A 13,092-nucleotide genomic window follows, 5' to 3' on the forward strand; every position below is an offset into this window, starting at 1 on the left:
CCTATGCTTTTTATGTCAACCCTTCTATCAATGGCTATAACCTAGACTCAGGGCCATGTATAAATTCCAGCAATGGACCTCTTAATTTTGTAGGAGTTCATTCTGTACTTCTGTGGGAATCTATTGACTTGTACATGAACTTGACACTTGATCAAGACTAATTCAGACATTCCTAACAAACTGATGTTAAATTCAGGTGGGTTGCCATGTAGGTGCGAAGCAACAGAACAAAGTTTGAGTCCAGTGGCACCTTTAAAACCAACAAAGTTTAATTCAGGGTATAAGCTTTCATGTGCATTTCACATATGTATCTTTAGAAGTGTGCAAAAGCTGATAGCCAGAATTTAAGTTTGTTGGTCTTAAAGGTGCCTCTAGACTCAAACTTTGTTTTAAAATGTGTATCTGTTTAAAAACAATTATTTGCATATTTGAAGATAATATTAGCTTTATTTTATAAAGTATGAGGGCTTTTCTTTCTTCTCTTTTTTTTGCACTGTAGTCAGAGAAGATATAGTTCTCTGTGTTGGGAATATATATTTAAAATTCCCTTTCTTACCAAAGCTTGTTTTCTTTATCTTTTACTGCTTTCCTATCCAAAAATGAAGAAAGGCTGTGTGTTGTCTTTTCCTTTCTCTTTCTACAGCCATTGCAGAAGACAAAGAATGGTGGTACGTTTGTGTCTCAATCACCGGGCGAGTGTAGATTTTTTCCCAAAGAAGGAAAGGGATGGACTATCAGCTATCACTGATAGAAATCCTTGTAAGACAGAAGTTTAAATGCTTCTTACAGATATTCTTTTACACTTTAAGTTATGGTGCATTGGAGTTATGTTGGCACAGTATGTTCTAATATACTGTATACATGCAAAAGGGTGAAACATTGACATCAAAAATTAGTTTTTTTAAGGGAAATCTGAAAACATACCTACGTATTTAAAATGCAAATATTAATTGTTTATTCAGTATATATTGTATGTTCTGTGCCCTTAAAAGTAAATGTTTTAAAAATAAAGCTAACACTGTTACATGTGATGTTCTAAATCAAAGGTATGTAAAATGTTCTAAGAGAAATGGTTTGTGTCTAACTTGATATTTGTCAGTGTGCTTTTTAGCTAGCTATGGGTAAAGAATAGTTCTAGAATGCAAGTAGGTATACTTAGGATTTGTTTACTTTCACTGTGAGAAATCACTTAACTACTCTCCCCCCCTCCCCAAAACAGGTTTTTAAAAAATATTTTGGATATTTGGTTTAAAACCAATAATTTCTGTTCTGATGACATCAAATCTAAATATGCTACGTAGTGACATCTGGTGACACTTTTTCCATGACATTTATCAGCTTCACTGGGCATAGTTATTGAGTAAAGATGGTGAAGACGTAGGACAATACAGAGTGTCACACTTTTAAATGAGGATATAAAAATAGTTGCTGTGCAAAAATGTTAGTAGTCTTCTTCAAGAAGAAAGCAAATTCTTTTATAATATTGATAGAGAAATCCTTGATTTTCATGTTATTTTTAAGTACAGTATCAATGTGATGCTGCTTTTTACCTTGTACCTTTTGATATAAGTATTCTACAGGTTTTTAGATGTGTGAAGTATTTTTCCTTTTTTCTTGTGCTTCTGCAGCTTTTATAAATATACAATTAAATTACCTGATCGTTTTCTTTTCTTTAAAAACAGAATATATATTACTGACCAAGAATTAATGATATTGTGCAGCTTGTCAAAATTTCTTCAATGCTATCCAAACTTTCCAAATAATTATTGGTTTCAGAATTTTGGGTCACTTTTACAAAATGTCCATGATTGGAAAATTAGATCTATTTGAAACTTAGTAGGAATGTAGATCTAGAAATGTTAAGTATCCCTCAATTACATATTACTACTATCCAACCAGAAATTTGTCAGAGAAAGTGTAGTTTAATACAGAGTATTGAATATTGCTATAAATGGCTTTGAAGTAAACTCTGATGAAAAATTCAATTCTCATTCCTAGCCCTGTGTATACTATGTATGTATATTGTTTGTCTCCTAGGTTAGTCTTCAAACTAAAACTCTTATTAGAGTATTTGGCTCATTAAAATGGTTTCTTGCAGTTTACATTACTTTTGAACATTTCGTCCTGTTGAAGTTGCTGTATGTTTAAAAACTTATGTACAAAGTTTCAATAAAATACAAATACATGTTCAAGTAGTTTTGAAGCTATTTTAGAAATACAACAAAGTTGCACATACCAATGTCTCATCATTTATTTATTTATTTGGTAGCATCTTTTGATTATGGAGGTTTATGACAACATGTCAGATAAACTTAACTTAGGGAATGCTTCACACTTTAGTCTGTTTGCAAAAGAACATGTGTGCATTATCCGATACCAGCCTGCAAAAAAGTAAGGGTCTCTTCCTGCATTAACTTGTATAGTATAGTTGAGGCTTGAGAATCCATTTGATCTGCCTCATGTTTCTTGCAATGAAGGTTCTGCTGCTGATCTCACACTTGCTCGTGGCACTATTAGCTTTCACTATAGTTTAAAACTATTTTGATCCTAGTTTTAAAAGCATAGCTAATTGCCCATACATTAATTTAGTAGAAGAGGCGAAGAACACAGCCACAAACAACCTTCAAAAGTCCTTTTGTGCAACTCTGTGCAATTTGCTGATGGTCAAGAGTGTGGGTTCTCACCTCACAAAAATCAGGGATGCCGTTCTATAGGGGGAAGTAAAGGATGCGTGACAGAATACTTTGCCTATCCACAAGAGAGAATGGTTGGAAGAAGCTGCTGTCATGATTACAGTTGCTGCACAACTCTAGCTTTTTTCCTCCCTCCCACCTCAGCTTGCCCATAAGATGGTATGTGTTTTCTCTGACAGTGCTTGAGAGAAAGAGGGTGAAGGGAGGCAGAATATAGTCAATGGAGCAAGCTGGGTAGGTGGTAGAAAGGGCTGGGAGTGTTTTGGCAGCTAGTATATGTGGGGCTGATAGACCTTCCCTCCTTGGAGAGTGAAGTATTGCACATATGTTAGAGAATTATCTTGCCTTGGTTGCGACCTTTTTGGCTTTTGTAGATGTATGAACCTTCCCATAAAGTATAATTTTGATTGATTGGGGTTAAGTTGAAAACAATAGCTCATGAGCATATGCTTGGGCAAAATACTCTAGGCTTTTAATATGCTGATAGATACAGCAGGAATAAAAAAAAACTCCCATTACACTATGAGAGGCCAGCTGGGAACAACTCAGTTACTGACTAGCAGAAGTATCACAATAAAATCAGAGTCCAGTAGCACTTTGTTAGACTTAAAGATGTTACTGGACTCTTGATTTTATTGTGGTACTTCAGACCAACACGGCTACCCATTTGAATCTAGCAGAAATATGTATTTGCTCCACTTATCTTTAACCGCTCCTAGCGGAGCGGATTAAATAATTCGTTTAGGGCCCCGAGGATGGGCCCTGTCCGTGATGAGGAAGGGTGCTAATAGGCCCCTTCCCCTGGACTGACAAATCGGGAGGTGCTTTGCGCCTCCCGATTCCCCCGACCCATGTCGGCCACATGCGGACGGCCGCTATTCCCTTCCTAGCCCCGGAGATGGCAGGTCGCCGACTGCCCGTGCGGCAAGGAGGATCTGGAGGCGGCCCCAGCCGCGAACACGGCGCCTCCCCACCGCCCCAAGTGGGAACCCGCGGCTGCGCCCGAGCCTCCGGCTGCGCCGCCAGTAACACCTGAGCCGGTGCTGCCTTCCCCCGCGACTGTGGCCCCGCCACCAGCCGTTCCAGGGCCGCCGGCTGCCCTGCCTCCGGAGACGCCACGTCGCCGCAGACCTGGCCACCAGAGAATGCCTGCCGCCCGCTCCCGCCCCAGTAACGGAGCCGGAAACCCCTCCAGCGGCGTCCAGCCCAACGGTGGCCACAGCGAAGGATCGCGGAAGACGCTGCAGTGGCAGCAATGGCGGCAGCCCCAGCCCCAGAAAAACTACCTCCTCTACTGTCTCACGTTGCTGAGCGCGCCACCCGCCATCTCGAGCCTGCCCTCCTACACCTACAGTAGGTGCCGCGCTGGGGCCAGACACAGAGGGGCCAGAAGACGCCAGGGGAGCTACACAGGCTGCACCATCCCCGGCCTCAGGTGCGCGGCCTGGCTGCCGCCAAGTTGCGCGGCCACCCCACCCAACTGTTTCAGCCCCCTAGCACCCGCTGTCTTTAAAGTACCTGTAACTTTAAGAAATGAATGCTCTTTCAGTAGCCATTGTGAGAATTGCTAGGCAACCACAATAGTATTTTTCACCTTCAAGCCTTAACCTCTGTCAGTGAAAGGTGGAGGAAAAGGGATAGCTGTTCCATAAAAGTGTTTCTGACTAGGGTCTGGGAGACATGTTCACTGCTCTGCTGTGGACACCATCTGGGTGATCTTGGGCCAGTTACACATTGCCCAGTGATTCTCAAGAGTCCTTATGAGCATAAAGTGGAGAAGAGAATGATGTAAGGTGCTGTTGGTCCCCATTGTGGGGAAAGACATTAGGTAAAAGTGAAAAAAATAAGTAATATAGCTCATGTTGAGTAGGAAAGGGTTGGCTGCTAGGTGGGAAGGGGGGAAAGGGGAGGAGACTGAGGGTGCCGGGAGAGAAAGGGATACATTGGAGGAAGAGTTAGCCTTGAAGAATCTGTAAAGTGATGTGAAGTTGAAGCCAACTTATGGTGACTCATATGGGGTTTTCAAAGCAAGAAATGTTAAGAAATGGTTTGCCATTGCCTACCTCTGCAGACTCTACTGGACTTCCTTGGCACTCTCCCAAACAACTACTAACCAGGTCCAAATAGAAGTCAAAATAAACTTGCTAAATTAGGTAACGTGAGTGAAACATTTTTTTCAGAAAATTAGTTTTTCTATACAGTATATCACTTTTAAATTGGATATTTATTTAAAGTATTTCTATTTTGCCTCCAACCTGGTGCTCATACTGAGGAGTAGTGGCTACTTGCCTGATATTCAGATTTATAGCACTTAATATACACAGGTACTTGAAACGACTACTGTTTTTGTGCATTTAATAAACAGATGGTTGGTGAAGCTCTACACAGTATTGGAGGATTTTGAACCAGTAGGGTTGCCAAATTAAAGCCCTTTAACAGGTGTGTCAGACATGCAGCCTGCTGGTTGGAACTGGACTGTCTTACCTGGCCTGAAAGATCCAGCCCTCATAACAAGCCGACACCTTTGCCCAATACACTTTCACACTGAGGAACTTGTACCTTGCAGCTGTCCCTTCTCCCTGAATGACAGTTTTGTATTCATCTGTAAAACAAATGCTAAGGAAGTTTGGTCAGATTATCAGCTTCTGAAGAATGCCACAACTGAAGTAAACTCCCAGCAAGTGAAATAATACTTTGCAGAGATGAATGAAAACCTGTGTTGTTCAAAGTGAGCAAAAAAGAAAGGAAAAATCCCTACTATTTTACTGAAATATTTAATAGAATCAGAGTTGGAATGGAACTCCTGGGTCATCTAGTCCAACCCCCTGCACTATGCAGGACACTCACAACCCTATCGTTCATCCACTGTAACCTTCCACCCCCTTGAATCTTCATAGAATCAGTCTCTACGTCAGATGGCTATCCAGCCTCTGTTTAAAAATCTCCAAAGATGGAGAACCCACCACCTCCTGATGAAGCATGTTCCATTGAGAAACCACTCTGTCAAGAACTTCTCCCAGATGTTCAGATGGAATTTCTTTTGAATTTCATTCCATTAGTTCTGGCCTGTCCCGCTGGGAGTATTCTGCCCTATCCTCTATATCAGTGGTTCTCAATCTGGGGGTAGGGACCCCTTTGGGGGTAGAACGACCCTTTCAGAGGGGTTGCAGCAGGGCAGGCAGCTTGGCCGGGGGGCACCATCCACACAACAGCCTTGTGGGGTAGATCGAGATAGAGTGTTCGTCTGTCTGGAGCAATGAAAAAGAGCTAGATCGGCATGGTGGGACAAGAGGCAGAAATGAACTGAGAAACCCCAGGAAAAAAACTAATTTATATACACTCATGAACAATGGATCTTCACGCCATTGGTCAGTTTCAATTTAATTTCTGTGAAAGAACACTTGCATAATTGTATGCGTGGGGATCACCACAACATGAGGAACTGTATTAAAGGGTCACAGCATTAGGAAGGTTGAGAATCACTGCTCTATATGGCAGCCTTTTAAATACTTGAAGATTGTTATCAGATCCCTTCTCACATACAAAAAAAATGCCTACAGTACCTGGCAGCCTGGAAAGGTTTCCCAGACTCCGCAAATGAGTGGATAGATGTGGAGGATGTGAACGCCCCAGTTTTAGTTAAAAAGTTTCACTTTCTGTACCCTGATAAACCCCATCCTGACTAAGGAGGGAAGAAGAGGGAGTGGGACAGGTCTTTGGGGCAGCCGGATGTCATGACTGCCCTCCCGATCTCCTCGAGAGGGCTAACTTAAAGGTTCAATGGGCCTGCGGATCCTTCACCCCTCCCTAACCCCCACATTTTCATTTTTCCGTACCTTCCCTCCCCTCCTCAGTCCCATGGTTTATGACCTGTAGAGATCTCCACCTCCCTGCAAAGAGCTCTCTCTTATCTCTCCTTGTCCTTAGTTCGCATAGTAGCGGTTGGAAATTTACTCTCAGGAACAACAGAAAGGCCAGACTGGATGTCTCCTGAATGCGTGCCTCCTCAAAAGCCGCCTCTATGAGAACTATTTCTCCCACTTAAACTATCCCCCTATCTATAGACCTGAGAGGGCCATCTTGTCTCTGTCAACATTCCTGTTCTTGCCATGCTTTGTCCTCCTGCACCTTATGGAACCCTTCAATGTGTATGTAGGAGTTCTCTACGAGGGGGTCTCGTCTGGTCAGCAAGACCGGCCTTCGGTTCGTGACACTGATTTTGTGAAGATTCATTTATATTTCATAAAATCAAACTTCAAACACACTGAGGGTGGGCAGATTGCTAGTCATTCAAGTATATCCCCTGGATTTAGCCACCCAGTTCAAACAGTGGTAACATCAGTATGCAATCACATGTTCTCAATTTTATTGATTTATTCATTTGATTTCTATCCTACCACTTTCCGTAGACTCATTACAGGTTACATAAAACAGATAAAATCCCCAATAAAACTGATCAAATCCCCTTAAACAAGCATAAGAACATAAGAAGGCAGTATAGTCCTCATCTATCTTCCCCCATCTTCAGCCAGTCACCAACTTTAGTCCTTCATGGTACAAGCTAAATAAAACACACAAGCACTATACAGTTAAAGTGGAACATCAATTTAAGAAGCATAAAGATGCTGTGTTAATCATTTGATTTGCTTTTGATACTAATGTGCTTTTGTGGAATAAGGATGGCCAATCTTTGCATTAAAAAGTCCCTGTGTTTGTTAGAGGACAACGTGAATACTATGTCAAGTGTGCAGTGGGCATTTTGTGCCTTCCAGCTGCTAACTGGCCAATTTTGGCATGAAATATGAAGGAAGGAGTTGTTTCAGCCTCTCATCCTGTGCTTTTTTAAATGGGCATGAGTCCCAAGGTCTCGTTCACACACAGTGTTACCTAGAAGCGTATCCCCCATCCAGTAGGCATGCTTTTCATTTTTCTGACCCAGATGCAGAACTTTACACTTATCTTTATTAAATTGCATCTTGTTCTCATTTGCCCATTTTTCCAGTGTGTTCAGATCGCGTTGAACTCTATCTCTGTCTTCTGGAGTATTTGCCAGTCCTCCCAATTTGGTGTCGTCTGCAAACTTGATGAGTAGTCCCTCCACCCCCTCATCTAGATCTTTAATAAATATGTTAAAAACTACTGGACCGAATAGATACAATCTATTAGATACAATAAGGTAAAGGTAAAGGTATCTCCTGTGCAAGCACCGAGTCATGTCTGACCCTTGGGGTGACGCCCTCTAGCGTTTTCATGGCAGACTCAATACGGGGTGGTTTGCCAGTGCCTTCCCCAGTCATGACCGTTTACCCCCCAGCAGCAAGCTGGGTACTCATTTTACCGACCTCGGAAGGATGGAAGGCTGAGTCAACCTTGAGCCGGCTGCTGGGATCAAACTCCCAGCCTCAATGGGCAAAGCTTTCAGACGGCTGCCTTACCACTCTGCGCCACAAGAGGCTCATTTAGATACAATAGATACAATCTATTCAATCTATACCATAGATACAATCTATTAGATACAATAGATACAATCTATTCAAAAGGGACAGACAAGAAAAGAAAGGGGGAGGTGTAGCAATATATGTTAAGAATATATGTGTGAAGAAATACAGGTCCTGAGCATGAAAGTTCAGTTGAGTATATTTGGGTAAATATAAAATAAGTAGGAAATGAGAGTGGTATTATTGTGGTGATCTGCTATAGACCACCAGGCCAGTCAAAGGACTTGAATGAGATACTGCTAGACCAAATTACACAATTTTCAAAGAGGGGGGAAACAGTGGTCACGGGTGACTAACATTACCCAGATATCTGTTGGAAGAACAACTCTGCTAAAAATACAAACTCCACTAAATTCTTAACTTGTCTTGCTGACAGCTTCATTTCCCAGAAAATAGAGAGGGGAACCAGGGGCTATGCTATTTTAGACTTGATTCTCATTGATAGAGAAGAACTGGTAGATGAGGTGGAAGTAGTAGGCACACTTGGCAGTACTGACCATGTGCTTTTTGAATTTTCAATTATGGGAAAGTGAAAACCTTTACGTAGTCGTACGTATAGACTGGACTTAAGGAAACAAAATTTTAACAGACTTAAAGGTATGTTAGGTAGAGTCCCGTGGTCAGAAAGACTTAAAGAGGGCTGGAAGTTTCTTAAAAGTGAAATACTGAAGGCTCAATCACAAACAGTCCCCTTGAGAAGGAAAGATGGAAGGAGCCTAAGGAATCCAAGGTGGCTCCATAAACAGATGTCAAATGATTTGAGGAATAAGAATCATTTAGGAAATGGAAGGAAAGCCTTGTTACCAAGGATGGGTATAAACAAATAACCAATAATTGTAGGGACAGTGTTAAAAAAGCTAAAGCTCAACATGAGCTTAGGCTAGCAAGGAGTGCTAAACATAGCAAAAAAGGCTTCTTTAGTTATATTTCAAGTAAGAAAAAGAGTAAGGACTCTGTAGGACCACTGTGAGGACAAGAAATTTAAATTATAACAGATGATGAAGAGAGGACTGAACTGCTCAACTCCTATTTCTCCTCAGTCTTCTCTTGTGAGGGAAATAGTGCTCAATGTGGAAAAAATTTAACACAACAGAGGAGATGGGAATGGTGCCCTAGGATCACTGTTGGGGCAGTACACAAACACCTAATTTCTTTAAATGTAACAGTCTTCTGGGCCAGATGAATTGCATCCAAGAGTACTAAAATAATTTGCAGATGTAATCTCTGCATCTTTGTCCATTATTTTTGAGACTTCTTAGAGAACAGGTGAGGTGCCAGATGATTGGAGGCGGGCAAATGTTGTCCCCATCTTCAAGAAAGGAAAAAAAGAGGATCCGGGTAACTATCAACTTGTCAGCATGACATCTGTAGCTGGCAAATTTTTGGAACAAATCATCAGTCAGTCCTTGAGCAGCTGGAACAGAGTGCTGTGATTTCTAAGATTCAGCACGGGTTTTGCAAGAACAAATCATATCGAACCAACCTTATCTCTTTTTTCAAGAAACTGACTACCTTGCTGGATCAGGGGAATGGGATGGACATCGTTTATCTGGATTTCAGTAAAGCATTTGATAAGGTTCCACATTATATTCTTGTTGACAAGTTGGTAAAATGCGGTACGGATCCTAATTCTGTGAGGTGGATCGATAACTGGTTGACAGATCGTACCCAAAAGTGCTTGTTAATGGTTCCTCTTGGAGAAGAGTGACACGTGGAGTTCCCCAGGGATCTGTCCTGAGGCCTATGTTGTTCAACATGTTTATAAATTATTTGGATGAGGGTTTAGAGGGGATACTTATTAAATTTGCAGATGATACTAAACTGGGAGGGGTAGCAAACAGAACTGAAGACAGAAATAGAATACAGGATGATCTTGATAGGCTCGAGAAGTGGGCTAAACTAAATAAAATGAAGTTCTGGTTCAGGCTCACCTGGAGTACTGTGTTCAGTTTTGGGCACCCCAGTTGAAGAGGGATGTAGACAAACAGGAGCATGTCCAGAGGAGGCCAACAAAGATGGTGAGGGGTTTGGAGACCAAGACATATGAAGAAAGGCTTGGTCTGTTTAGCCTGGAGAGGAGACGATTGAGAGGTGATTTGATAACCATTTTCAAGTATTTAAAAGGCTGCCATATCGAGGATGGAGCAGAGTTGTTCTCTCTTGCCTTGGAGGGGCGGGACCAGAACCAATGGAATGAAATTAATTCAAAAGAAATTCTGTCTAAACATTAGGAAGATGTTTCCGACAGAACAGTTTCTCAGTGGAACAGGCTTCCTCAGGAGGTGGTGGGTTCCCCATCTTTGGAAATTTTTAAACAGAGGCTGGATAGCCATCTGAAGGAGAAGCTGATTCTTTGAAGGCTTAAGGGTGTGGCAGGTTACAGTGGATGAGTGATAGGGTTGTGAGTGTCCTGCATAGTACAGTGGGTTGGACTAGATGACCCATGGGGTTCCTTCCAACTCTATGATTCTATGACTATGTTTCAGTGGCACTAATAGCTCAATGGATCAGTTGGTGGGAGTTAGGCCATACCTGCTTCTTATCATGGTCCATGAGCAGACAGGGACTTTGTAATATGAAGACAAGCCCTAATACAGCTTATTGTATGAAACTTATCCTTCACATATAAGCCTCTTGTGGTGCAGAGTGGTAAGGCAGCAGACACGCTGTCTGATGCTCTGCCCATGAGTTTGGGAGTTCAATCCCAGCAGCTGGCTCAAGGTTGAGTCAGTCTTCCATCCTTCCGAGTTTGGTAAAATGAGTACCAAGCTTGCTGGGGGATCAACAGTAATGACTGGGGAAGGCACTGGCAAACCACCCCGTATTGAGTCTGCCATGAAAACACTAGAGGGCGTCACCCCAAGGGTCAGACATGACCCGGTGCTTTACCTTTTATGCTTCACATATAGGGATCCTACTCATTTGGAAAGTACTGTGTGGTTGTGACATTTGTAGGTGCTCTGTTTTCAATTACTTTTCAAGTCTATTCACACATATTTAACATGATAAACAAGCTGCTGTCAAGATGGCTATTTATTCTGTATTTAAAGAAAAAAAGTAATTTCATTCTAATAAAACCTTTAATATTTCTGTTTAAAAATAGGGCTCAATTTCAGTTTGTGAATCTTGAGTAGTTCATATGTCAGGATAACTCTTGGACAGTTTTCAGAAGGCATATAGTGTAGACATTAGCCTGTATGCGTGGCGCAATAAAATCAAAAATTACCTTTATTGTGTCCCATTCTAAAACGGATCTCTGTGGCCTATGCTGTAAGGGCCACTGAGGTCCAGAATTGTTTGCCTCTAATGAGACTGTAGCAGTGAGCATTCCCTGGCCATTTGATAGGTCCAAGCAAAGTGGGAACCTTCCTCGCATAATCTGAGAACAGCTGAGAACAATGGAGAGGATGGAACCCATCGCATAGTCCTTGGGGTTCCAAGACAAAGATCCCACAGGCATTGTAGGTCAGATTGGGAAAAGAGTGGTCTAGGAATGGCATGGAATCAGCTGAAGAGCCGCTGAAATGCTGGCAGTCTCTCTGGTTTTTGAGGCATGCAGGAAGAAATACTAGTAAATGTGGCTGAGGTGCTAGAGAAGAAAGAAATAGTTCTGGGGGCTATTGTAAAGAAACAGATTGGAATGTGGGGTGTAATACATATGTGATCTCTGATATGAAGAACATTATAGAACAGGGGTGGCGAACTGTGGCTCTTCTGATGTCCATGGACTACAATTCCCATGAGCCCCTGCCAGCTTGGACATCTAGAGAGCCACAGTTTGGCCACTCTTGTTATAGAACAGTCTCCTAAAATCTGCCAAAACTCTTCTAGAGTTTTTTAACTCAGTGAAGTTTTGATATTATTTAATTGTGGATTACTTTTATGTTGCACTATATTCATGAATTTAGTGTAGTCAAGATTCTTTTTCTAGACAAGTGACTTTTATTAATTTGCTCGTTTCCAGCTTAGTCTCTTTTGCATTACAAGATGAAAAGCATACAAAACAAAATGCTCTGTCCATACAGTATATATATTTTTAATTTTTGTCATACGGGTCATTCCTATGATCATTTGCTTTCTACAGATCCATCTAAATATATCTACTTTTAAAGTTACATTTGTTCTATTATATTTAGCTGGAATTGGAGACTAAATTATTATCAACCCATGAATGATAGCATTGGTTATGTTAACTTCCTAATTATAACATGTGTGAAGCTTTAAAAAATCTTCAGAAATTATATCTCAAAGTTGTATTCCATCTTTCTGTCTGATGCTGCTGTACTGAATAACATGTAACATACCTTTTATACTGAGCCCATTGACTATATATTTATAACAGTCATCAAAGATGTACTCATAGAATATAGTTCAGTTTAGCTTGACACCCTGAATAACTGTTATTTCCTAGAAAAAGAATAGAAGCCAGTCAGGAATATCTGTCTAAAAGAGAAATGAAATAAAAACTTAGTTGTGGCTTCTGAAGGTGTTTTACATGTCTCCATGTACGTTACTGACAACTAACTTTGTTAGCTTAATATTGGCCGTGAGAGGAGGGCAAAAAATTAAATGCCTGGGATTTCTTTCCCATAGACATAATTTCTTAGTTCTTCAACCATCTTGTGAATCTTTTCTCACCAGGTAAGTGTATGGTGCTAATTTCTGTTATTGTATCATAAAACACATTTGTGCTTTTTTTTTAAAGGCTGAGGTGGCAGCAACTCTGAAACGCACAGTGGAGGCTTTGATGAAAAGAGGAGCTGTGGTGAGGAATCTGGAAAACCTCGGAGAAAGAACCCTGCCATATAAAATCTCAAGACATAATGAGTGCCACACAAGAGGAGGGTATGAGTTATATAAGTCTCACATCTAGAGGTTTTTTTTTTTGGGTGCTGTATTGT

The 13,092-nt window shown here is 41.3% G+C and overlaps 1 protein-coding gene across 1 annotated transcript in view; it reads left to right on the forward strand.

The window, feature by feature from the left end:
- MRPS6 (mitochondrial ribosomal protein S6) overlaps window positions 1-13,092 on the forward strand; it is a 50,257-nt gene that overhangs the window by 23,076 nt on the left and 14,089 nt on the right. The window contains exon 2 of the mRNA XM_077342638.1: window positions 12,897-13,036. Coding sequence (XP_077198753.1) covers window positions 12,897-13,036 — 140 coding nt within the window. The remainder of the gene's footprint in view (window positions 1-12,896; window positions 13,037-13,092) is intronic.

The sequence above is a fragment of the Paroedura picta genome, chromosome 6 (assembly GCF_049243985.1).
Source record: "Paroedura picta isolate Pp20150507F chromosome 6, Ppicta_v3.0, whole genome shotgun sequence".
NCBI classification, from domain to species: Eukaryota; Metazoa; Chordata; class Lepidosauria; order Squamata; family Gekkonidae; genus Paroedura; species Paroedura picta.